The 26,661-nt window shown below is 43.4% G+C and overlaps 1 protein-coding gene across 1 annotated transcript; it reads right to left on the reverse strand.

The window, feature by feature from the left end:
• Positions 1–1,278: 1,278 nt before the first annotated feature.
• On the reverse strand, positions 1,279–25,879 carry zgc:103559. Its single transcript, XM_039003024.1, has 11 exons — positions 25,627–25,879; positions 20,203–20,354; positions 17,937–18,051; positions 16,407–16,553; positions 9,945–9,987; positions 9,714–9,807; positions 8,654–8,840; positions 6,195–6,333; positions 2,603–2,775; positions 2,440–2,472; positions 1,279–1,637 (listed from the first exon to the last, which is right to left on the reverse strand). The coding sequence occupies exons 1-11, from the start codon at positions 25,780–25,782 to the stop codon at positions 1,446–1,448; spliced, it is 1,431 nt and encodes a 476-aa protein (XP_038858952.1). The 5' UTR covers positions 25,783–25,879; the 3' UTR covers positions 1,279–1,445.
• Between the last annotated feature and the right edge of the window lie 782 nt (positions 25,880–26,661).

Below are 26,661 nucleotides of genomic sequence, written 5' to 3' on the forward strand. Positions count from 1 at the left end.
TACGTAGGGAACAGGGCCCTGGTCAGAACTAGTACACTACGTAGGGAACAGGGCCCTGGTCAGAACTAGTACACTACGTAGGGATCAGGGCCCTGGTCAGAACTAGTACACTACGTAGGGAACAGGGCCCTGGTCAGAACTAGTACACTACGTAGGGAACAGGGCCCTGGTCAGAACTAGTACACTACGTAGGGATCAGGGCCCTGGTCAGAACTAGTACACCCCCTCCCCTGGCTGTACTGCAGTGAGAACCCCCTCCCCTGGCTGTACTGCAGTGAGATCCCCCTCCCCTGGCTGTACTGCAGTGAGATCCCCCTCCCCTGAATCTACTGCAGTGAGAACCCCCTCCCCTGGCTCTACTGCAGTGAGAACCCCCTCCCCTGAATCTACTGCAGTGAGAACCCCCTCCCCTGAATCTACTGCAGTGAGAACCCCCTCCCCTGAATCTACTGCAGTGAGATCCCCCTCCCCTGAATCTACTGCAGTGAGAACCCCCTCCCCTGAATCTACTGCAGTGAGATCCCCCTCCCCTGAATCTACTGCAGTGAGAACCCCCTCTTCTGGCTGTACTGCAGTGAGATCCCCCTCCCCTGGCTGTACTGCAGTGAGAACCCCCTCCCCTGAATCTACTGCAGTGAGATCCCCCTCCCCTGGCTGTACTGCAGTGAGAACCCCCTCCCCTTAATTTATTCACCACACATGGGGTTAACCATCGACCGCCGCTGCTTCTGTAGGTCATACAGTTATATCTTATACTGTAGGCCATATTCAGCAGATACTGACTTTTCCATTCAGTCCTAAAACCTCATGGTAAAAATGATGACCTTGATATATACTAGTAAAACATGTGTTTGTGTGATCATGGGATTCTGCCCTGTCATCTTTGATTCAGGGTGTTTATGAGCTGATATGCTTCCTAGATTTCTGACCGTGTCTGTTTGGTCAGAGATTACTCAGTGACACGAAGAGGCAGTGGGCGGGCACAGGAGATTTACCCCCCACTCCCACTCTCCTCTAGTTCCTTAACTGTTGTACTATGGAATCTACTCGATTTAGGTGGAGGGAGCAATGGAATATAGACACAAATCTCCTTTTGAAAGAGATTACTTTGTTTATTAAAGCATCTTACAACAACAGTCAAGCCTCTTAACTTTGAGACATACATCCCTGGGTCCATTTATTTCATTGTATTGTATTTATTTAGCCAGGGTTGTCCCCTCAGTAACATTTACATTTAAGTCATTTAGCAGACGCTCTTCTCCAGAGCGACTTACAAATTGGAAAGTTCATACATATTCATCCTGGTCCCCCCGTGGGGAATGAACCCACAACCCTGGCGTTGCAAGCGCCATGCTCTACCAACTGAGCCACACGGGACCAACATGTCTTGCCACTGTTTTCCAGACAGTCACTGTGAGACCTGGGTCCCGTCGGTCTTCTCTCCGTCACACAGGGAGACCTGGGTCTTCCCCGCTCTTCTCTCCATCACACAGGGAGACCTGGGTCTTCCTCTGGGGGAGGAGGAGATGCTTCCCCAGGGGCGTAGGAGAGAAGGAACCCTGCTTGTACACCACTCTGCCTCGGACGATGGTGACACTCACCTCCCCAAGCAACGTCAGGCCCAGGTAGGGAGTTAGCTGGAGAGAGAGACAGAGATGTGTGGTCAACCAGGATCATTGCCTTCAACAGATTGTGAAGGCTTTATATGTATAGTCTGGACTGTTCTTCATAGTTTAATATAGTGTAGGGTATTGTACCCATGGTTTAATGTTATCGTTCATAGTTTAATATAGTGTAGGGTATTGTACCCATGGTTTAATGTTATCCTTCATAGTTTAATATAGTGTAGGGTATTGTACCCATGGTTTATGTTATCGTTCATAGTTTCATATAGTGTAGGGTATTGTACCCATGGTTTAATGTTATCGTTCATAGTTTAATATTGTGAAGGGTATTGTACCCATGGTTTAATGTTATCGTTCATAGTTTAATATTGTGTAGGGTATTGTACACATGGTTTAATATTATAGTTCATAGTTTCATATAGTGTAGGGTATTGTACCCATGGTTTAATGTTATAGTTCATAGTTTAATATAGTGTAGGGTATTGTACCCATGGTTTAATGTTATCGTTCATAGTTTAATATAGTGTAGGGTATTGTACCCATGGTTTAATGTTATAGTTCATAGTTTAATATAGTGTAAGATATTGTACACATGGTTTATGTTATCGTTCATAGTTTAATATAGTGTAGGGTATTGTACCCATGGTTTAATGTTATAGTTCATAGTTTAATATTGTGAAGGGTATTGTACCCATGGTTTATGTTATCGTTCATAGTTTAATATAGTGTAGGGTATAGTACCCATGGTTTAATGTTATCGTTCATAGTTTAATATAGTGTAGGGTATTGTACCCATGGTTTAATGTTTGCTCACCTTATTTTTGTGATGTATACTAGCGTCTTTCACCTGTGGAAGGTCATCAATGAAAATATAAAATAATAGCTGAGCACAAAACCAACAAATGAACAGTAATGATAAAATGAAAGACTGTGTGTGTTCTTTGTCTTTTAGTGAATCCCTCTCCTATAATACTAGCCTCAAACTCCTTCTCTGGGTCCCATATGACCAGGTCTGCATCGTGACCGGGAACAAGGCTCCCCTTCTGGTTGTCAAGGCGACAGAGTTGTGCAGTGCGCTGGCAGAGGAGCCTCACCACGTCTGGCAGAGTGAAACCCTTCTTACTGGCTGACGTCCAGAACAGAGACAGACCTAAGACAGTGAGAGACAGTGAGAGACAGTGAGAGACAGAGAGAGACAGAGAGAGAGAGACAGAGAGAGACAGAGACAAAATGAGGTGGAAACTGAGCTGCACTTCCTAACCTCCTGCCCATATGTATGACCATATTAGAGACACATATTTCCCTCAGATTACACAGATCCACAAAGAATTCGAAAACAAACCCGATTTTGATAAACGCCCATATCTACTGGGTGAAATACCACAGTGTGCCATCACAGCAGCAAGATTTAAGACCTGTTGCCACAAGAAAAGGTCAACCAGTCAAGAACAAACACCATTGTAAATACAACCCATATTTATGCTTATTTATTTCCCCATTTGTACTTTAACCATTTGTACATCGATACAACACTGTATATAGACATAACATGACATTTGTAGTGTCTTTATTCTTTTGAAACTTCTGTAGGTGTAATGTTTACTGTTAACTGTTTATTTCACTTTTGTATATTATCTACCTCACTTGCTTTGGAAATGTTAACATATGTTTACCATGCCAATAAAGACCCTTGAATTGAATTGAGACACAGAGAGACAGAGAGACACAGACAGACAGTGAGAGAGAGAGACAGAGACAGAGAGTGAGAGAGAGAGACACAGACAGAGAGTGAGAGAGAGAGACAGAGACAGATATAGACAGAGAGAGACACAGACAGACAGTGAGAGAGAGAGACAGATATATACAGAGAGAGACAGACAGAGAGACACAGACAGACAGAGACAGATATATACAGAGAGAGACAGACAGATATATACAGAGAGAGACAGACAGAGAGAGAGATACAGACAGACAGAGACAGATAGATACAGAGAGAGACAGACAGAGATTGAGACACAGAGAAAGCGATAGCGAGAGACAAAGAGGGAGAGACAGATAGACAGATAGACAGAGATGAGAGAGATAAATACAGATAGAGACAGAGAGAGAGACACAGAGAAAGCGATAGCGAGAGACAAAGAGGGAGAGACAGAGACAGAGAGATAAAGAGAGAGACAGAGACAGATAGACAGATGAGAGAGATAAATACAGATAGACAGAGATGAGAGAGAGAGAGAGAGAGACAGAGCGAGAGAGAAAGACAGTGAGAGAGATAAAGAGAGAGAGACAGAAAGAGAGACAGAGAGAGAGAGAGAGATACAGACAGAGAGAGAGAGAGAGAGAGATGAGAGAGAGAGAGACAGAGCGAGAGAGAAAGACAGTGAGAGAGATAAAGAGAGAGAGACAGAAAGAGAGACAGAGAGAGACAGAGACTTTATTTAGTCTCTGAAACAGACCGGATGATATACCGAGATAGAGGACATTTTGAGTGACTGGTCTCTCTATCAGAGTGTGCACTGTACATACGTAGATATGGATTTTGTATTGAACACATGTGGTGGAGTAGGGGCCTGAGGGCACACAGCGTGTTGTGAAACTTGTGAATGTATCGTCATGTTTTTAAATTGTATAACTGCCTTAATTTTGCTGGACCCCAGGAAGAGTAGCTGCTGCCTTGACAACAGGTAATGTGGATCCATAATAAACCCCAGGAAGAGTAGCTGCTGCCTTGACAACAGGTAATGTGGATCCATAATAAACCCCAGGAAGAGTAGCTGCTGCCTTGACAACAGGTAATGTGGATCCATAATAAATTGTACAAACAGGCAAAATGCTAAAGTGCAATGTCAGGCCATCTGTTGAATTCATATTTCAACCCAAGCAAGGTTCTGGTTCAACAAAGGAGAGCCAAATACATACTATAGCCTGGGAGAGATGAATACATACTATAGCCTGGGAGAGCTGAATACATACTATAGCCTGGGAGAGCTAAATACATACTATAGCCTGGGAGAGCTGAATAAATACTATATATAGCCTGGGAGAGCTGAATAAATACTATAGCCTGGGAGAGCTGAATACATACTATAGCCTGGGAGAGCTGAATAAATACTATATATAGCCTGGGAGAGCTGAATAAATACTATAGCCTGGGAAAGCTGAATACATACTATAGCCTGGGAGAGTTGAATAAATACTATATATAACCTGGGAGAGCTGAATAAATACTATATATAGCCTGGGAGAGCTGAATAAATACTATAGCCTGGGAGAGCTGAATACATACTATAGCCTGGGAGAGTTGAATAAATACTATATATAACCTGGGAGAGCTGACTAAATACTATATATAGCCTGGGAGAGCTGAATAAATACTATAGCCTGGGAGAGCTGAATACATACTATAGCCTGGGAGAGTTGAATAAATACTATAGCCTGGGAGAGCTGAATAAATACTATAGCCTGGGAGAGCTGAATAAATACTATAGCCTGGGAGAGCTGAATAAATACTATAGCCTGGGAGAGCTGAATACATACTATAGCCTGGGAGAGCTGAATAAATACTATAGCCTGGGAGAGCTGAATAAATACTATAGCCTGGGAGAGCTGAATAAATACTATAGCCTGGGAGAGCTGAATAAATACTATAGCCTGGGAGAGCTGAATACATACTATAGCCTGGGAGAGCTGAATAAATACTATAGCCTGGGAGAGCTGAATAAATACTATAGCCTGGGAGAGCTGAATAAATACTATAGCCTGGGAGAGCTGAATACATACTATAGCCTGGGAGAGCTGAATACATACTATAGCCTGGGAGAGCTGAATACATACTATAGCCTGGGAGAGCTGAATACATACTATAGCCTGGGAGAGTTGAATAAATACTATAGCCTGGGAGAGCTGAATACATACTATAGCCTGGGAGAGCTGAATACATACTATAGCCTGGGAGAGCTGAATACATACTATAGCCTGGGAGAGCTGAATACATACTATAGCCTGGGAGAGCTGAATAAATACTATAGCCTGGGAGAGCTGAATACATACTATAGCCTGGGAGAGCTGAATACATACTATAGCCTGGGAGAGCTGAATACATACCATAGCCTGGGAGAGCTGAATAAATACTATAGCCTGGGAGAGCTGAATACATACTATAGCCTGGGAGAGCTGAATACATACTATAGCCTGGGAGAGCTGAATACATACTATAGCCTGGGAGAGCTGAATACATACTATAGCCTGGGAGAGCTGAATACAATCTATAGCCTGGGAGAGCTGAATACATACTATAGCCTGGGAGAGCTGAATACATACTATAGCCTGGGAGAGGGAGAGCTGAATACATACTATAGCCTGGGAGAGAAAATCCCATATATAGTTGGCAAGGTATGGCTAATAACTAATGGATCTCTAATTGATCTACTGGATCTCGAATGAATCTCTAATGGATCTACTGGATCTTTAACGGATCTCTACGGGATCTCTAATGGGTCTACTGGATCTCTGATGGATCTACTGGATCTCTGATGGATCTCTACTGAATCTCTACTGGATCTCACTTACCGAACTGTAAGGAGGAGATCCCTCCCCAGGCCTGAGTGAAATCCCCACTGTCCAATCTCTTCAGGTCTGGTGTGCAGGGGGAGTGATCTGACACAACCATGTCAATCTGACCAGCCTTCAGGGCAGACCACAGCTGCTCCTGGAGGGGTCGAAGGTAATGGGATGTTTTAGATTTTTATTTCGCCTTTATTTAACCAGGTAGGCCAGTTGAGAACAACTTCTGGCCAAGATAAAGCAAAGCAGTGTGACAAAAACAACACAGTTACACATGGGATAAACAAACGTACAGTCAATAACACAATAGAAAATCTGTATACAGTGTGTGCAAATGAAGTAAAGAGGTAAGGCAATAAATAGGCCATAGTGGCAAAGTAATTACAATTTTGCAATTAACACTGGAGTGATAGATGTGCAGATGAGGATGTGCAAGTAGAAATACTGGTGTGCAAAAGAGCAGAAAAAAACTAATACAGGGATGGGGTAGGTAGTTGGTGACTGGCTACATTCAGGTATTCATTTGGAAATAACCATCATGTTCAGTGTGGATGGGTGACTGGCCCCTGTGTTAACTTCTGTTATGTAATGAGATGGTGTGGATGGGTGACTGGCCCCTGTGTTAACTTCTGTTATATAATGAGATGGTGTGGATGGGTGACTGGCCCCTGTGTTAACTTCTGTTATGTAATGAGATGGTGTGGATGGGTGACTGGCCCCTGTGTTAACTTCTGTTATATAATGAGATGGTGTGGATGGGTGACTGGCCCCTGTGTTAACTTCTGTTATGTAATGAGATGGTGTGGATGGGTGACTGGCCCCTGTGTTAACTTCTGTTATGTAATGAGATGGTGTGGATGGGTGACTGGCCCCTGTGTTAACTTCTGTTATGTAATGAGATGGTGTGGATGGGTGACTGGCCCCTGTGTTAACTTCTGTTATGTAATGAGATGGTGTGGATGGGTGACTGGCCCCTGTGTTAACTTCTGTTATGTAATGAGATGGTGTGGATGGGTGACTGGCCCCTGTGTTAACTTCTGTTATGTAATGAGATGGTGTGGATGGGTGACTGGCCCCTGTGTTAAACTTCTGTTATGTAATGAGATGGGTGGTCTATGTTAGTCTTCTACTGTCTGTATGTACGCAGTCTCTCTGTTTATTTGCACTTTCTCTGTGTCTCTTGTTTTCATTTATTAAGGATACATTCATTATTAATCAGTACCAGTCAAATGTTTGGACACACCTAATTTATTCCAGGGTTTTTCTTTATTTTTACTATTTTCTACATTGTAGAATAATAGTTGAAGACATCAAAACTATGAAATAACACATATGGAATCATGTAGTAACCAAAAAAAAGTATTAAACAAGTCAAAATATATTTTGTATTTGATATTCTTCAAAAGTAGCCACCCTTTGCCTTGATGACGGCTTTGCACACTCTTGGCATTCTCTCAACCAGCTTCATGAGGTAGTCACCTGGAATGCATTTCAATTAGCAGGTGTGCATTGTTAAAAGTTAATTTGTGGAATTTCTTTCCTTCTTAATGCGTTTGAGCCAATCAGTTGTGTTATGACAAGATAGGGGTGGTATACAGAAAATAGCCTTATTTGGTAAAAGACCAAATCCATATTATGGCAAGAACAGCTCAAATAAGAAAAGAGAAACAGTAGTCCATCATTACTTTGGCTACTTTGAAGAATATGCAATATAAAATATATACTTTTTTGGTTACTACATGATTGCATATGTGTTACTTCATAGTTTTGATGTCTTCACTATTCTACAATGTAGAAAATAGTACAAATAAAGAAGAAGGTGTACCTGGTTAGATATCCCTCTGATGAGAGGTGTACCTGGTTAGATATCCCTCTGATGAGAGGTGTACCTGGTTAGCTACCCCTCTGATGAGAGGTGTACCTGGTTAGATATCCCTCTGATGAGAGGTGTACCTGGTTAGATATCCCTCTGATGAGAGGTGTACCTGGTTAGATATCCCTCTGATGAGAGGTGTACCTGGTTAGATATCCCTCTGATGAGAGGTGTACCTGGTTAGATATCCCTCTGATGAGAGGTGTACCTGGTTAGATATCCCTCTGATGAGAGGTGTACCTGGTTAGATATCCCTCTGATGAGAGGTGTACCTGGTTAGATATCCCTCTGATGAGAGGTGTACCTGGTTAGATATCCCTCTGATGAGAGGTGTACCTGGTTAGATATCCCTCTGATGAGAGGTGTACCTGGTTAGATATCCCTCTGATGAGAGGTGTACCTGGTTAGATATCCCTCTGATGAGAGGTGTACCTGGTTAGATATCCCTCTGATGAGAGGTGTACCTGGTTAGATATCACTCTGATGGGAGGCGTACCTGGTTAGATATCACTCTGATGGGAGGCGTACCTGGTTAGATATCCCTCTGATGGGAGGTGTACCTGGTTAGATATCCCTCTGATGGGAGGCGTACCTGGTTAGCTACCCCTCTGATGGGAGGACAGCATTTGAACTGTGTGGCCCCAGCAGGGATGTGTTCAGCAGACAGGCTGAGGTAGTGATGGGTGGTCTCCACCGTCAGAGGGGCTCCAGCCTGCTTCGCTGCCTGGATCAGGGCCAGGGGCTGGGCAGAGGACAGGTGCACTATGTGGCAATGCACCCTTGAGAGAGACATACACAGTCCACATCAGAGCCCAGGGCTGGGCAAAGGACAGGTGCACAATGTGGCAATGCTCCCTAGAGAGTTAGAGATGAAACCTCTGTACATTTGACATGTTACTGCTTTTGTTTTGTATACAAATGATCAATAAATAGAATGTTGAAAAATCTAAGAGAGATACTCAGAGGGGCATCTCTAAACCCTCGTTGCTGATCTCTAACGATTAGATATGAACTCAAACAGCAGCACAGTACATAACACAGTTTCCATCACTATGGTGGGCGTGTTCCTACTGGTACCTCAGGCAGAGCTCGGTGACAGTAGCAGTAGAGATAGTAGTAGTAGTAGAGATAGTAGTAGTAGTAGCAGTAGTAGTAGTAATAGCAGTAGTGTTAGTAGTAGTAGTAGTAATAGTAGTAGCAGTGTTAGTAGTAGTAGTAGTAGTAGCAGTAGTTTTAGTAGTAGTAGTAGTAGTAGTAGCAGTAGTAGTAGTGTTAGTAGTAGTAGTAGCAGCAGTACTAGTAGTAGTAGTAGTAGCAGTACTAGTAGTAGTAGTAGTAGCAGTAGTAGCAGTAGTAGTAGTAGTAGTGTAACCGATGTGAAATGGCTAGCTAGTTAGCGGTGGTGCGCGCTAATAGCGTTTCAATCGGTGACGTCACTCGCTCTGAGACCTGAAGTAGTTGTTCCCCTTGCTCTGCAAGAGCCGTGGCTTTTGTGGCGCGATGGGTAACGATGCTTCGAGGGTGGCTGTTGTCGATGTGTGCAGAGGGTCCCTGGTTCGAGCCCGGGGCGAGGGGACGGACGAAAGTTATACTGTTACGGTAGCAGCGGTAGCAGTACTAGTAGTAGTAGTAGTAGTAGTAGTAGTTCTTACTGGTATTTCAGGCAGAGCTCAGTGACAGTTCGAATCGCCTCCAGCTCCATAACATCTGGTCTGGACTTGAGGAAGGTGGAGTACTCTTTGGGGTCTATGGAAAGCAGTGATGGGGATGGAAGTAGGAGGATGATTCTTATAGATACGGTTAAATTACTCTGACACACCAGTAGCAAAATACTGCTTCATCTTTCTGATGACTTTTTTTTGCCATCGGCGTTAAAATGATACCTGCTTCCTCTGATGGCAGGGGGACATCCCTCTCAGCATGAAACTACAGAGAAAGGAGAAGAAGTCAAGGTTGGTATTTGTTAACCACTTAGTTATAAGGTGTATAACATTGATTAATCAATTCCCTTCAATCTCTTTCAAGAGGATTTTCTTCACCCCCATAGCTTACAAGTTTTATATTATAGAGTAGACACGAGTTACATAGAAATACAACAAGAAAAAAAAACCTTTCCAATGCAGTGAGTGTGTTTGTGAGGAAGCTGTGAATTCTAGAATGAGGAACTGGGCGTGCTCAATCAAAAGTTTGTTGTGAAAAAAACGTATTTAGGAACCGTGTTCAAATGGTCTATACTGGAAAAAAGGAAAAACCTGTACTCACTGAAATGCCCTTGTAAGTCACTACCATAGTAGACATGTCTCTGTAAGTCACTACCATAGTGGACATGCCCCTGTAAGTCACTACCATAGTAGACATGTCCCTGTAAGTCACTACCATAGTAGACATGTCCATGTAAGTCACTACCATAGTAGACATGTCTCTGTAAGTCACTACCATAGTAGACATGTCCATGTAAGTCACTACCATAGTAGACATGTCTCTGTAAGTCACTACCATAGTAGACATGTCCCTGTAAGTCACTACCATAGTAGACATGTCCATGTAAGTCACTACCATAGTAGACATGTCTCTGTAAGTCACTACCATAGTAGACATGTCCCTGTAAGTCACTACCATAGTAGACATGTCCCTGTAAGTCACTACCATAGTAGACATGTCCATGTAAGTCACTACCATAGTAGACATGTCTCTGTAAGTCATTACCATAGTGGACATGTCTCCGTAAGTCATTACCATAGTGGACATGTCTCTGTAAGTCACTACCATAGTAGACATGTCCCTGTAAGTCACTACCATAGTAGACATGTCCCTGTAAGTCACTACCATAGTGGACATGTCTCTGTAAGTCAATACCATAGTAGACATGTCCCTGTAAGTCACTACCATAGTGGACATGTCTCTGTAAGTCATTACCACAGTAGATATGTCCCTGTAAGTCACTACCATAGTGGACATGTCCCTGTAAGTCACTACCATAGTAGACATGTCCCTGTAAGTCACTATCATAGTAGACATGTCCATGTAAGTCACTACCATAGTAGGCATGTCTCTGTAAGTCATTAACATAGTGGACATGTCCCTGTAAGTCACTACCATAGTGGACATGTCCATATAAGTCACTACCATAGTAGACATGTCCCTGTAAGTCACTACCATAGTGGACATGTCCCTGTAAGTCACTACCATAGTGGACATGTCTCTGTCAGTCACTACCATAGAAGACATGCCTCTGTAAGTCACTACCATAGTAGACATGTCCATCTAAGTCACTACCATAGTGGACATGTCCCTGTAAGTCACTACCATAGTGGACATGTCCCTGTAAGTCACTACCATAGTGGACATGTCCCTGTAAGTCACTACCATAGTAGACATGTCCCTGTAAGTCACTACCATAGTAGACATGTCCATGTAAGTCACTACCATAGTGGACACGTCCCTGTAAGTCACTACCATAGTAGACATGTCCCTGTAAGTCACTACCATAGTGGACATGTCCCTGTAAGTCACTACCATAGTGGACATGTCTCTGTAAGTCACTACCATAGAAGACATGCCTCTGTAAGTCACTACCATAGTAGACATGTCCATGTAAGTCACTACCATAGTAGACATGTCCATGTAAGTCACTACCATAGTGGACATGTCCCTGTAAGTCACTACCATAGTAGACATGTCCCTGTAAGTCACTATCATAGTAGACATGTCCATGTAAGTCACTACCATAGTGGACACGTCCCTGTAAGTCACTACCATAGTAGACATGTCCCTGTAAGTCACTACCATAGTGGACATGTCCCTGTAAGTCACTACCATAGTAGACATGTCCCTGTAAGTCACTACCATAGTAGACATGTCCCTGTAAGTCACTACCATAGTAGACATGTCCATGTAAGTCACTACCATAGTGGACACGTCCCTGTAAGTCACTACCATAGTAGACATGTCCCTGTAAGCCACTACCATAGTAGACATGTCCATGTAAGTCACTACCATAGTGGACATGTCCCTGTAAGTCACTACCATAGTAGACATGTCCCTGTAAGTCACTACCATAGTAGACATGTCCCTGTAAGTCACTACCATAGTGGACATGTCCATCTAAGTCACTACCATAGTAGACATGTCCCTGTAAGTCACTACCATAGTAGACATGTCCCTGTAAGTCACTACCATAGTGGACATGTCCATCTAAGTCACTACCATAGTAGACATGTCCCTGTAAGTCACTACCATAGTAGACATGTCCCTGTAAGTCACTACCATAGTGGACATGTCCCTGTAAGTCACTACCATAGTAGACATGTCCCTGTAAGTCACTACCATAGTGGACATGTCCATCTAAGTCACTACCATAGTGGACATGTCCCTGTAAGTCACTACCATAGTGGACATGTCCCTGTAAGTCACTACCATAGTAGACATTCCCCTGTAAGTCACTACCATAGTGGACATGTCCCTGTAAGTCACTACCATAGTGGACATGTCCCTGTAAGTCATTACCATAGTGGACATGTCTCCGTAAGTCACTACCATAGTAGACATGTCCCTGTAAGTCCTTACCATAGTGGACATGTCTCCGTAAGTCACTACCATAGTAGACATGTCCCTGTAAGTCACTATCATAGTGGACATGTCCCTGTAAGTCACTACCATAGTGGACATGTCCCTGTAAGTCACTACCATAGTGGACATGTCCCTGTAAGTCACTACCATAGTGGACATGTCCCTGTAAGTCACTACCATAGTAGACATGTCCATGTAAGTCACTACCATAGTAGACATGTCCCTGTAAGTCACTACCATAGTGGACATGTCCCTGTAAGTCACTACCATAGTAGACATGTCCCTGTAAGTCACTACCATAGTAGACATGTCCCTGTAAGTCACTACCATAGTGGACATGTCCCTGTAAGTCACTACCATAGTGGACATGTCCCTGTAAGTCACTACCATAGTGGACATGTCCCTGTAAGTCACTACCATAGTAGACATGCCTCTGTAAGTCACTACCATAGAAGACATGTCCCTGTAAGTCACTACCATAGTGGACATGTCCCTGTAAGTCACTACCATAGTGGACATGTCCCTGTAAGTCACTACCATAGTAGACATGTCTCTGTAAGTCACTATCATAGTAGACATGTCCCTGTAAGTCACTACCATAGTGGACATGTCCCTGTAAGTCACTACCATAGTGGACATGTCCCTGTAAGTCACTACCATAGTAGACATGTCCCTGTAAGTCACTACCATAGTGGACATGTCCATCTAAGTCACTACCATAGTAGACATGTCCCTGTAAGTCACTACCATAGTAGACATGTCCCTGTAAGTCACTACCATAGTGGACATGTCCATCTAAGTCACTACCATAGTAGACATGTCCCTGTAAGTCACTACCATAGTAGACATGTCCCTGTAAGTCACTACCATAGTGGACATGTCCCTGTAAGTCACTACCATAGTAGACATGTCCCTGTAAGTCACTACCATAGTGGACATGTCCATCTAAGTCACTACCATAGTGGACATGTCCCTGTAAGTCACTACCATAGTGGACATGTCCCTGTAAGTCACTACCATAGTAGACATTCCCCTGTAAGTCACTACCATAGTGGACATGTCCCTGTAAGTCACTACCATAGTGGACATGTCCCTGTAAGTCATTACCATAGTGGACATGTCTCCGTAAGTCACTACCATAGTAGACATGTCCCTGTAAGTCCTTACCATAGTGGACATGTCTCCGTAAGTCACTACCATAGTAGACATGTCCCTGTAAGTCACTATCATAGTGGACATGTCCCTGTAAGTCACTACCATAGTGGACATGTCCCTGTAAGTCACTACCATAGTGGACATGTCCCTGTAAGTCACTACCATAGTGGACATGTCCCTGTAAGTCACTACCATAGTAGACATGTCCATGTAAGTCACTACCATAGTAGACATGTCCCTGTAAGTCACTACCATAGTGGACATGTCCCTGTAAGTCACTACCATAGTAGACATGTCCCTGTAAGTCACTACCATAGTAGACATGTCCCTGTAAGTCACTACCATAGTGGACATGTCCCTGTAAGTCACTACCATAGTGGACATGTCCCTGTAAGTCACTACCATAGTGGACATGTCCCTGTAAGTCACTACCATAGTAGACATGCCTCTGTAAGTCACTACCATAGAAGACATGTCCCTGTAAGTCACTACCATAGTGGACATGTCCCTGTAAGTCACTACCATAGTGGACATGTCCCTGTAAGTCACTACCATAGTAGACATGTCTCTGTAAGTCACTATCATAGTAGACATGTCCCTGTAAGTCACTACCATAGTGGACATGTCCCTGTAAGTCACTACCATAGTGGACATGTCCCTGTAAGTCACTACCATAGTAGACATGTCTCTGTAAGTCACTACCATAGTAGACATGCCCCTGTAAGTCACTACCATAGTAGACATGCCCCTGTAAGTCACTACCATAGTGGACATGTCCCTGTAAGTCACTACCATAGTAGACATGCCCCTGTAAGTCACTACCATAGTGGACATGTCCCTGTAAGTCACTACCATAGTAGACATGCCCCTGTAAGTCACTACCATAGTAGACATGTCCCTGTAAGTCACTACCATAGTAGACATGTCCCTGTAAGTCACTACCATAGTAGACATGTCCCTGTAAGTCACTACCATAGTAGACATGTCCCTGTAAGTCACTATCATAGTAGACATGTCCCTGTAAGTCACTACCATAGTGGACACGTCCCTGTAAGTCACTACCATAGTAGACATGTCCCTGTAAGTCACTATCATAGTAGACATGTCCCTGTAAGTCACTACCATAGTAGACATGTCTCTGTAAGTCACTACCATAGTAGACATGTCCCTGTAAGTCACTACCATAGTGGACATGTCCCTGTAAGTCACTACCATAGTAGACATGTCTCTGTAAGTCACTACCATAGTAGACATGCCTCTGTAAGTCACTACCATAGTGGACATGTCTCTGTAAGTCACTACCATAGTAGACATGCCTCTGTAAGTCACTACCATAGTAGACATGTCTCTGTAAGTCACTACCATAGTAGACATGTCTCTGTAAGTCACTATCATAGTAGACATGTCCCTGTAAGTCACTACCATAGTAGACATGTCTCTGTAAGTCACTACCATAGTAGACATGCCTCTGTAAGTCACTACCATAGTAGACATGTCTCTGTAAGTCACTACCATAGTAGACATGTCTCTGTAAGTCACTACCATAGTAGACATGCCCCTGTAAGTCACTACCATAGTGGACATGTCCATCTAAGTCACTACCATAGTGGACATGTCCCTGTAAGTCACTACCATAGTGGACATGTCCCTGTAAGTCACTACCATAGTGGACATGTCCCTGTAAGTCACTACCATAGTAGACATGTCTCTGTAAGTCACTACCATAGTAGACATGCCCCTGTAAGTCACTACCATAGTGGACATGTCTCTGTAAGTCACTACCATAGTGGACATGTCCCTGTAAGTCACTACCATAGTGGACATGTCCCTGTAAGTCACTACCATAGTGGACATGTCCCTGTAAGTCACTACCATAGTGGACATGTCCCTGTAAGTCACTACCATAGTGGACATGTCCCTGTAAGTCACTACCATAGTGGACATGTCCCTGTAAGTCACTACCATAGTGGACATGTCCCTGTAAGTCACTACCATAGTGGACACGTCCCTGTAAGTCACTACCATAGTAGACATGTCCCTGTAAGTCACTACCATAGTGGACATGTCCCTGTAAGTCACTACCATAGTGGACATGTCCCTGTAAGTCACTACCATAGTGGACATGTCCCTGTAAGTCACTACCATAGTGGACATGTCCCTGTAAGTCACTACCATAGTGGACATGTCCCTGTAAGTCACTACCATAGTGGACATGTCCCTGTAAGTCACTACCATAGTAGACATGCCCCTGTAAGTCACTACCATAGTGGACATGTCTCTGTAAGTCACTACCATAGTAGACATGTCTCTGTAAGTCACTACCATAGTGGACATGTCCCTGTAAGTCACTACCATAGTAGACATGTCTCTGTAAGTCACTACCATAGTGGACATGTCCCTGTAAGTCACTACCATAGTGGACATGTCCCTGTAAGTCACTACCATAGTGGACATGTCCCTGTAAGTCACTACCATAGTGGACATGTCCCTGTAAGTCTGAATTCAAACGGACGCGTTTCGGCGACAGCCTTTGTCAGTTTGCTCTGACCTCTGCTGCTTAAAAGACATTAAAACAGAAAGAAAATGAGGCGTATTTTATTTCCCATCTGTCTGTGAGTTACCAGGAGAACGCTCCCTGTGCCCTGTAGCTGTTTCATGGCCATGTGCAGATCCTCGTCAGTCACATGAGAGAACTCCTCAACTCCACTGTGGATCAGGAAACACTTAAAACCAGCCACCCCAGCCTGGATCATAGGGAGCAGCTCCAGCTGCAGAGACAGAGACATTTGTATCAGATAGTTTCATAGAAACCACTGTCATGACGTTGAGGTCAAATAAATAAATCATTAATCAGAAGACTATTGATCAGATATGAAAATATCTGAAAAGTTATTTTAGGAAATGATAACTTTGTAATCTGAATATTTTTCCTCGGTGCCCCAACTTCCTAGTTAATTAGTTATGTTATTAATCAGTTGATCGCGTTATAACTAATTACAGAGAATCTTTGATAAAAACTATAAGTCTTCAATTTAATGATAGTAAAGACACGACACCACTATGGGTAGAAGCCAAAGACACACCACAGGGCTTTGGTTTAGGTTCACCCGAGTGATTGGTCGTATTCTTAATACATCCCGCAAAAAACATCCATCCTTTCCTCGTCTCGTCTCCTTGAATCTCTACAGATCTGATATAACTGACCAGGCTAAGGCCAGCATAGTAATGAGATTCCATGTTATGTTCACCTGCCAAGTCTGTCCCAATCAGGGCAGATCAAGGGAAGACGATGAGGAGAGGTGTAACGATTGTCGTCAGGAGAAGGAGAAGAGGACCAAGGTGCAGCGTGGTAAGTATCCATAATACTTTTAATCAAGATGAACCGCGAACAAAAACAACAAAACGATCAACGAACAGTTCTGACAGGTGCAACAAACACTAAACCGGAAACAACCACCCACAAACAAAAGTGGGAAAACAGGATACCTAAGTATGGCTCTCAATCAGAGACAACGATAGACAGCTGCCTCTGATTGAGAACCATACCAGGCCAAACACATAGAAATAGAAAAGCTAGACCTACAACATAGAATACCCACCCACATCACACCCTGACCAAACTAAACATAGAAACATACAAAGCAATTTACGGTCAGGGCGTGACAAGAGGACAGGACTTTTTGACAAATTGAGAAAGAGCCTTCCCACTGGGAGCAGATGTCAGATCAACGTCTAGTTTATATTTACATTTATATTTACACAAAATGCCCTTTAAATGTATAACTTTTTTTGCAAATCCAATCAGTTTTCCAGGTTGATGGAAACAGCGTTATTTTGAACTGGTTTTTGCCTAGTGGGGTTAGTTTTATCTCTACTTTTTGTCCCTCAACCAACTCTGTGACCTTGTGGGTAGAGTGTCTGCCCTCAGATTGGAAGCTTGGATGTTTTGATCCCTGGCGAGTCATACTAAATACTGTAAAAATGGGACCTGATGCGTCTCTGCTTGGCACTCAGCATTTAAGGAGATAGATTGTTGGGGGGGGGGGGGAGGCCCTGCGATAGACTAGCGTCCTGTCCAGGGGGTGTTACAGAGATAGGAGCCAAGACTTGTGCAAGGCCTTTTGACTTTTTTCCCACAGCTAGTACTGTACCTGGTTGCCAGGGATGACCCCTCCCCAGAAGGCAGTGTCTACAAAACACTTTCCTGACGCTGCTGCCATCTTCTCATGGAAGTTATCCAGGGTGGTGGTCGGCGGGATGCTGTTGCTATGGAGACAGTAATTAGAACACAGTTCATATTGCACATTTTAAATCTCTTTTCAATCTTTTTTTTTTATTTTTTTTTTAGATATCCTTAGTGATCCTCAGTTTGGCCAGATCTGAATGTGTTCGTTGAGTACAGGAGTAGCCTAATAAGTTAGTCAATGTGACAGGCATGTCTTGACAATGTGATCTTTATTCAAGGTCAGCTTTAGAAAAGTGCATTTGAGGCAATCTGTAGTTTACCCTTCCACTATCTCAGACTCTTAACCTCTGACCTTACGCCTGAATCTGGACAATGGGTAATAGTTCAATCTGTGGTTACCCTTCCACTATCTCAGACTCCTAACCTCTGACCTTACGCCTGAATCTGGACAATGGGTAATAGTTCAATCTGTGGTTACCCTTCCACTATCTCAGACTCCTAACCTCTGACCTTACGCCTGAATCTGGACAATGGGTAATGGTTCTATGGGAAAAGGGACTCAGCCTCTATCACTCCTTACTGCTACCCATTTGGCCTTAACTCCCCCATGTCTGCAAATCTGAGGGGTCCGGATAGGCATAACCAGAAAAGCTTTAACCTCACAGATCTGCAAACATTGAAGGGTTAAGGCCAAGGTAAGGGGTAGGGATCTAATTGTGACTGGCTGCTCCATGTTCTTGGTCAGAGGACCACAGTGGAAATCCCAGACTTTATCATCCATGATTCCATGTACTGTACATGTATGTATTTATCAGGCTTATGTGTGGTTGTTTTAACAATGGTAGAATTAATAAACTAAACTCAACTTTGTAGTGATTTACAGGGGCATGTCTACTATGGTAGTGACTTACAGAGACATGTCCACTATGGTAGTGACTTACAGGGGCATGTCTACTATGGTAGTGACTTACAGGGACATGTCTACTATGATAGTGACTTACAGGGACATGTCTACTATGGTAGTGACTTACAGGGCCATGTCTACTATGGTAGTGACTTACAGGGACATGTCCACTATGGTAGTGACTTACATGGACATGTCCACTATGGTAGTGACTTACAGGGACATGTCTACTATGGTAGTGACTTACAGGGACATGTCTACTATGGTAGTGACTTACAGGGACATGTCCACTATGGTAGTGACTTACAGGGACATGTCTACTATGGTAGTGACTTACAGGGACATGTCCACTATGGTAGTGACTTACAGGGACATGTCTACTATGGTAGTGACTTACAGGGACATGTCCACTATGGTAGTGACTTACAGGGACGTGTCCACTATGGTAGTGACTTACATGGACATGTCTACTATGGTAGTGACTTACAGGGACGTGTCCACTATGGTAGTGACTTACAGGGACATGTCTACTATGGTAGTGACTTACAGGGACATGTCCACTATGGTAGTGACTTACAGGGACATGTCTACTATGGTAGTGACTTACAGGGACATGTCTACTATGGTAGTGACTTACAGGGACATGTCTACTATGGTAGTGACTTACAGGGACATGTCTACTATGGTAGTGACTTACAGGGACATGTCTACTATGGTAGTGACTTACAGGGACGTGTCCACTATGGTAGTGACTTACATGGACATGTCTACTATGGTAGTGACTTACATGGACATGTCTACTATGGTAGTGACTTACAGGGACGTGTCCACTATGGTAGTGACTTACAGGGACGTGTCCACTATGGTAGTGACTTACATGGACATGTCTACTATGGTAGTGACTTACAGGGACGTGTCCACTATGGTAGTGACTTACATGGACATGTCTACTATGGTAGTGACTTACAGGGACATGTCTACTATGGTAGTGACTTACAGGGACATGTCCACTATGGTAGTGACTTACAGGGACATGTCTACTATGGTAGTGACTTACATGGACATGTCCACTATGGTAGTGACTTACAGGGACATGTCCACTATGGTAGTGACTTACAGGGACATGTCCACTATGATAGTGACTTACATGGACATGTCCACTATGGTAGTGACTTACAGGGACATGTCCACTATGGTAGTGACTTACATGGACATGTCCACTATGGTAGTGACTTACATGGACATGTCCACTATGGTAGTGACTTACATGGACATGTCTACTATGGTAATGACTTACAGAGACATGTCCACTATGGTAATGACTTACAGGGGCATGTCTACTATGGTAGTGACCCCTCCTGCAGCAGCGGCCCTCGTGGCAGTCCAGAATCCCTCCCAGGTGGTGCGACCCGGTTCATTCACATGGACGTGACAGTCCACGATACCAGGCATCACCAGACGGTCTCCCACATCCAACACCTGCCATCAGTGTAACAGATGTATGTTATAAATACAGCTATACATGTTATAGCACCTGCCATGAAATAACTGATGATTGGCTGAGAGAAATTAAGGATTAAAAGATTGTGGGGGCTGTTTTGTTAGACTTCAGTGTGGATTTTGACATTGTCGATCATAGTCTGTTGCTGGAAAAACTTATATGCTATGGCTTTACAGGTCTTGCTATATTGTAGCTAAAGAGTTACCTGTCTAACAGAACACAGAGGGTTTTCTTTAAATGGAAGCCTCTCCAACAAAATCCAGGTAGAATCAGAAATTCCCCAGGGCAGCTGTCTAGGCCCCTTACTTTTTTCAATTTTTATTAACAACATCTTACAAAAAGTAAGGGGCCTAGACAGCTGCCCTGGCGAATTTCTGATTTTCTGAGTAAAGCTACGTCAGTAATGCTACGTCAGTAATGCTACATCAATAATGCTACATCAATAATGCTACATCAGTAATGCTACATCAGTAATACTAATGCTACGTCAGTAATGCTACATCAGTAATGCTACGTCAGTAAAGCTACGTCAGTAATGCTACATCAGTAATGCTACGTCAGTAATGCTACATCAGTAATACTACGTCAGTAAAGCTACATTAGTAATGCTACATCAGTAATACTACGTCAGTAATACTACATCAATAATGCTACATCAGTAATACTAATGCTACGTCAGTAATGCTACATCAGTAATGCTACATCAGTAATGCTACATCAGTAATACTAAAGCTACGTCAGTAATGCTACGTCAGTAATGCTACATCAGTAATGCTACATCAGTAATACTACGTCAGTAAAGCTACGTCAGTAATATTACATCAATAATGCTACATCAGTAATACTAATGCTACGTCAGTAATGCTACATCAGTAATGCTACATCAGTAATACTAAAGCTACGTCAGTAATGCTACGTCAGTAATGCTACATCAGTAATGCTACATCAGTAATACTACGTCAGTAAAGCTACGTCAGTAATATTACATCAATAATGCTACATCAGTAATACTAATGCTACGTCAGTAATGCTACATCAGTAATGCTACATCAGTAATACTACGTCAGTAATGCTATGTCAGTAATGCTACATCAGTAATGCTACATCAGTAATACTACGTCAGTAATGCTATGTCAGTAATGCTACGTCAGTAATACTACGTCAGTAAAGCTACGTCAGTAATGCTACATCAGTAATACTACGTCAGTAAAGCTACGTCAGTAATGCTACATCAGTAATGCTACGTCAGTAAAGCTACGTCAGTAATGCTACATCAGTAATGCCACGTCAGTAATACTACGTCAGTAATGCTATGTCAGTAATGCTACGTCAGTAATACTACGTCAGTAAAGCTACGTCAGTAATGCTACATCAGTAATACTACGTCAGTAAAGCTACGTCAGTAATGCTACATCAGTAATGCTACGTCAGTAAAGCTACGTCAGTAATGCTACATCAGTAATGCCACGTCAGTAAAGCCACGTCAGTAATGCTACATCAATAATGCTACATCAGCAATGCTACATCAGTAATGCTACATCAGTAATACTACGTCAGTAATGCTACATCAGTAATACTACGTCAGTAATGCTACGTCAGTAAAGCTACATCAGTAATACTATGTCAGTAATGCTACGTCAGTAATACTATGTCAGTAATGCTACGTCAGTAATACATCAGTAATGCTACATCAGTAAAGCTACATCAGTAATGCTACATCAGCAATGCTACATCAGTAATGCTACGTCAGTAATGCTACATCAGTAATGCTACATCAGTAATGCTACATCAGTAATACTAATGCTACGTCAGTAATGCTACGTCAGTAATGCTACATCAGTAATGCTACATCAGTAAAGCTACATCAGTAATGCTACATCAGCAATGCTACATCAGTAATGCTACATCAGTAATGCTACGTCAGTAATACTAATGCTACGTCAGTAATGCTACGTCAGTAATGCTACGTTATAGATCAGTGTATCTCAATCCTGGACCTGGGCATTATCATGAACACGTATAACTACTTATAATTTATAATCTGGTCCTGGGCACCAGAGGGGTTTACATTTAGTTTTTTGCCTGATTCAAATCATCCAAACTTGATGATGAGTTGATGATTTGAATCAGCTGTGTAGTGCTAGGGGCAAAAACAAAAAATGTGCACACCCTTGGGTCTCAAGACCAGGATTAAGATACACCGTTATAAATAGTTATACACCTTCATAGTAATGCTCAATCAGTAATGGCCAAATGGCACCTCATTCCCTATATAGTGAACTACTTTTGACCAGGGCCCTTAGGGCTATGTTGGGAATAGGGTGGTATTTGGGACACAGTTGTAGTAATACAGATGTTATTACAGTGTAATAAAACATTTTTTAGAATGACGAACGACTTCAGCAATCTAGGCCACAAAATCGCCTCGATTGAACTATGCCTACAAATGGGTGATGAATAAATACACTGAATGACAGTATCTTTTCTCTCCAACAGGGGGAGGAAGTGAGCCAGAGGACCAAGTTTTAAGTTTCCAGTTTTATTAGTCTTATGTACAGGATACACTGTCCAACGAAATGTTTACTTCAGGTTCCATCTCTATAATGCAACAACAATAAGAAATAATACAATAAATAATTAAAGATAACATAACAATATAATTAATACATTAGCATAAGTATAATACAGGAAGTCAAAATTATTGTACAATATTTACACATGTATCAGAGTAAGGGGGATTGGGGGGGGGGGGGGGGGGGGGGGGCGGCAAGTGATTCAATTGTGCAGTACCAGCAATAGTAAGAACAAATCTCATACAGAACGGTGGGGTAAGGTACAGAATGGCAGGCAGTCTCAGGGCCAGGGGAGGCAGGGGTCAAAACCGGGAAGGACTAGAAAACAGAAGCAGGAAAACAGGCAGGAACAGGGGGAACAAACGCTGGTAGGTATGAATGAACAAAACAAACTGGCAACAGACAAACAGAGAACACAGGTATAAATACACAGGGGATAATGGGGAAGATGGGCGACACCTGGAGGGTGGTGGAGACAAGCACAAAGACAGGTGAAACAGATCAGGGTATGACACATTCACATCTACTCCACACACAGAGACACATACAAAGCTCTCCCTCACCTTCCATTTGGCAAATCTGACCATAATTCTATCCTCCTGATTCCTGCTTACAAGCGAAAAACGAAAGCAGTAAGTACCAGTGACTCGCTCAATACGGAAGTGGTCAGATGACGCAGATACTAAGCTACAGGACTGTTTTGCTAGCACAGACTGGGATATGTTCCGGGATTCATCCGATGGCATTGAGGAGTATACCACATCAGTCACCGGCTTCATCAATAAGTGCATAGATGACATCGTCCCCACAGTGACCGTATGTACATACCCCAACCAGAAGCCATGGATTACAGGCAACATCCGCAGTGAGCTAAATGCTAGAGCTGCCGCTTTCAAGGAGCGGGACACTCATCCTGACGCTAATAAGAAATCCCGCTATGCCCTCCGACGAACTATCAAACAGATAAATCATCAATACAGGACTAAGATTGAATCCTTCCACACCAGCTCTGATGCTCGTCGGATGTGGCAGGGCTTGCAAAATATTACAAACTACAAAGGAAGGCCCAGATGCGAGCTGCCCAGTAACACGAGCCGACCAGATGAGCTAAATGGACTGTTGGTGATGTGGAGATTAGTCCCAGGGTCCTTAGTTTAGTGATGAGCTCCAGCGACGGTCTCCAGTCCGGAGCCTCCAGCGACGGTCTCCAGTCCGGGGCCCCCAGCGACGGTCTCCAGTCCGGGGCCCCCAGCGACGGTCTCCAGTCCGGGGCCCGCAACGAAGGTGCCCAGTCCGTGGCCCGCAACGAGGGTGCCCAGTCCGGGGCCCGCATCGAGGGTGCCCAGTCCGGGGTCGGCGACGATGGTCCCCACACCAGAGGTGCCACCAAAGTGGGGTGAGCCAGTGGTGGAGCGGGGTCTGCGTCCCGCACCTGAGCCGCCACCGCGGATAGATGCCCACCCAGACCCTCCCCTATAGGTTTAGGTTTTGCGGCCGGAGTCCGCACATTTGGGGGGGGGGGGGGGTAGCCCTTTTTCCCACCTGTCTTGGTGGGAGGTTAACTTTGTTTGTGGCACATAGCCTTAAGCTTCACGGTTGTTTTGTATTGTTTATTGTTTTTGTCGGCGTCATCCTAATAAAAGGGAATATGTACGATTCACCACGCTGCGCTTTGGTCTCCTCCTTTTGACAGCCGTGACAATATTGTAGTGGACTCAGATGAGAAGAATGTTGGCTGGTCAAATGCAGGCTACTGTGCAACTTTCTCTCGCTCCCCTCAGCAGCAAGCGCACACGGAGTGTGAGAATGGTGGTGAATCACAAATTCAAGGTGTAGACAGCCTCTTCATTAATCTGCTTTTAAATTTGATTCAATTAGGCCTACAGGCTAACCTTTGTAGGCCCTTCCCCCTTGGAAGCAGAGTAGCCTACTGTCGTTTACAGCGTGATTCAGAAATGAGGGAGAGAGATTTTTAACTAGAGAAGAATGGATGAACCTTTCGATGTCGGTTCAGAATGTTATTTGTTGGTCGGAACAGTGGAACAGAACAAATTAAATGATGAGAAAAACATTTAGGTTAGAAGCCCTGCTTAAAACTTTAACTGAACGTTTCATTAAGACTTTTAATAACACTGCTAGCTTAATTCAGTATTTGACTTCCATCCATGTTTGAGGACGTCAGGAGATGACGTGGAAACCAGCCACCATGGGCAACAGTGAGCGCCGTTACGTTCAAGTAGGTTTTGGTTTTGGTTAGGTGCTGTGGACAGGGATAGTGGGTGAATCTGCCTCTGATTCCAAAGGTCGCAAGTTCAAATCCAGCTATATAATTTTGTTGTTGAGATTTTTGTTTTAAACCTATCCCAAACCTTAACCATTCTGAGTTAATGCCTGAAATTAACCCTAACCTTAAAAATGTTGCATTAATACCTAAACTTAACCTAAAAACACTTCGAAATCTGAAGTTCGCAACAACTTCAAAATTTGACGTTTGAGAAACATAGATGAACGTCTAATTCTGACGTGAGACTGTGAGAACTAGTTGAACTGGGAAGTGTTTTTCTTCATAGGAACTTATTACGCAAACATTCTGAACAAACAAAGTAATAATTAACACAAAAAAATAACAATAAAAAGACCAAATTGAGCAGAAGCCAGAGAGCCAATCAATACCTACCTCACAGCCAGCAGCAGTATCCCCAGTAGAACCACTGGACTCTGGGAGGATTTTGTGTATCTTTCCCTCCTTGATGACAATCAGAGCAGGCCGTATCTCTGTGCCACACAGAACCCTGCTACTCCTCACTGCACTCACGGTCGACCCAGGCTCCATTACTGCAGGACCACCTGGGCTAGTCTAAAGAGTAAAACAAACGGGCTTTGCTAGTCTAAAGAGTAAAACAAACAGACTCTGCTTTTAAGTCTGGTCTGTGTGCAGATATTCTATTGAATACGGGCGAGGCACCTCCCCCAAGTCAGGCGAGCGAAGGCTTGCGTAAGATAGTGGTTACAGACAGTGATAGAGGTTTGTTGACCTCTCCTTTACTCTGTATACAGAATGAACCCACGAGCCAAGTACCATGTATAAAGCAACACGTTTTCAGGGGGATATATGTTAGTAAAATATGTCTAGTGAGATCTATCTCTCTTTAACATTAGATTTGTAACTTTTACACTGGCCTTAGATGTGATGTGGCCAAAGCTATATTCTTGATTCATGTGAGTGCAGCTATTATCATACTGTAAATATCATGTATAGACACTGAGTATACAAAACAATTAAGAACACCTGCTCTTTCCATGACAGACTGACCAGGTGAATCCAGCTAAAAGCTATGATCCCTTATTGATGTCACTTGTTAAATCCACTTCAATTAGTGTAGATGAAGGGGGGGAGACAGGTTAAAGAAGGATTTTTAAGCCTTGAGACAATTGAGACATGGATTGTGTATGTGTGCCATTCAGAGGGTGAATGGGAAGGAGAAAAGATTTAAGAGTCTTTGAGCAGGTTATGGTAGTAGGTGTCAGGTGCACCGGTTTGTGTCAAGAACTGCAACGCTGCTGGGTTTTTCACGCTCAACAGTTTCCCGTGTGTATCAAGAATGGTCCACCACCCAAAGGACATCCAGCCAACTTGACACAACTGTGGGAAGCATCGGAGTCAACATGGGCCAGCATTCCTGTGGAACGCTTTCCACACCTTGCAGAGTCA

Source organism: Salvelinus namaycush, chromosome 10, assembly GCF_016432855.1.
Source record: "Salvelinus namaycush isolate Seneca chromosome 10, SaNama_1.0, whole genome shotgun sequence".
Lineage (NCBI taxonomy): Eukaryota > Metazoa > Chordata > Actinopteri > Salmoniformes > Salmonidae > Salvelinus > Salvelinus namaycush.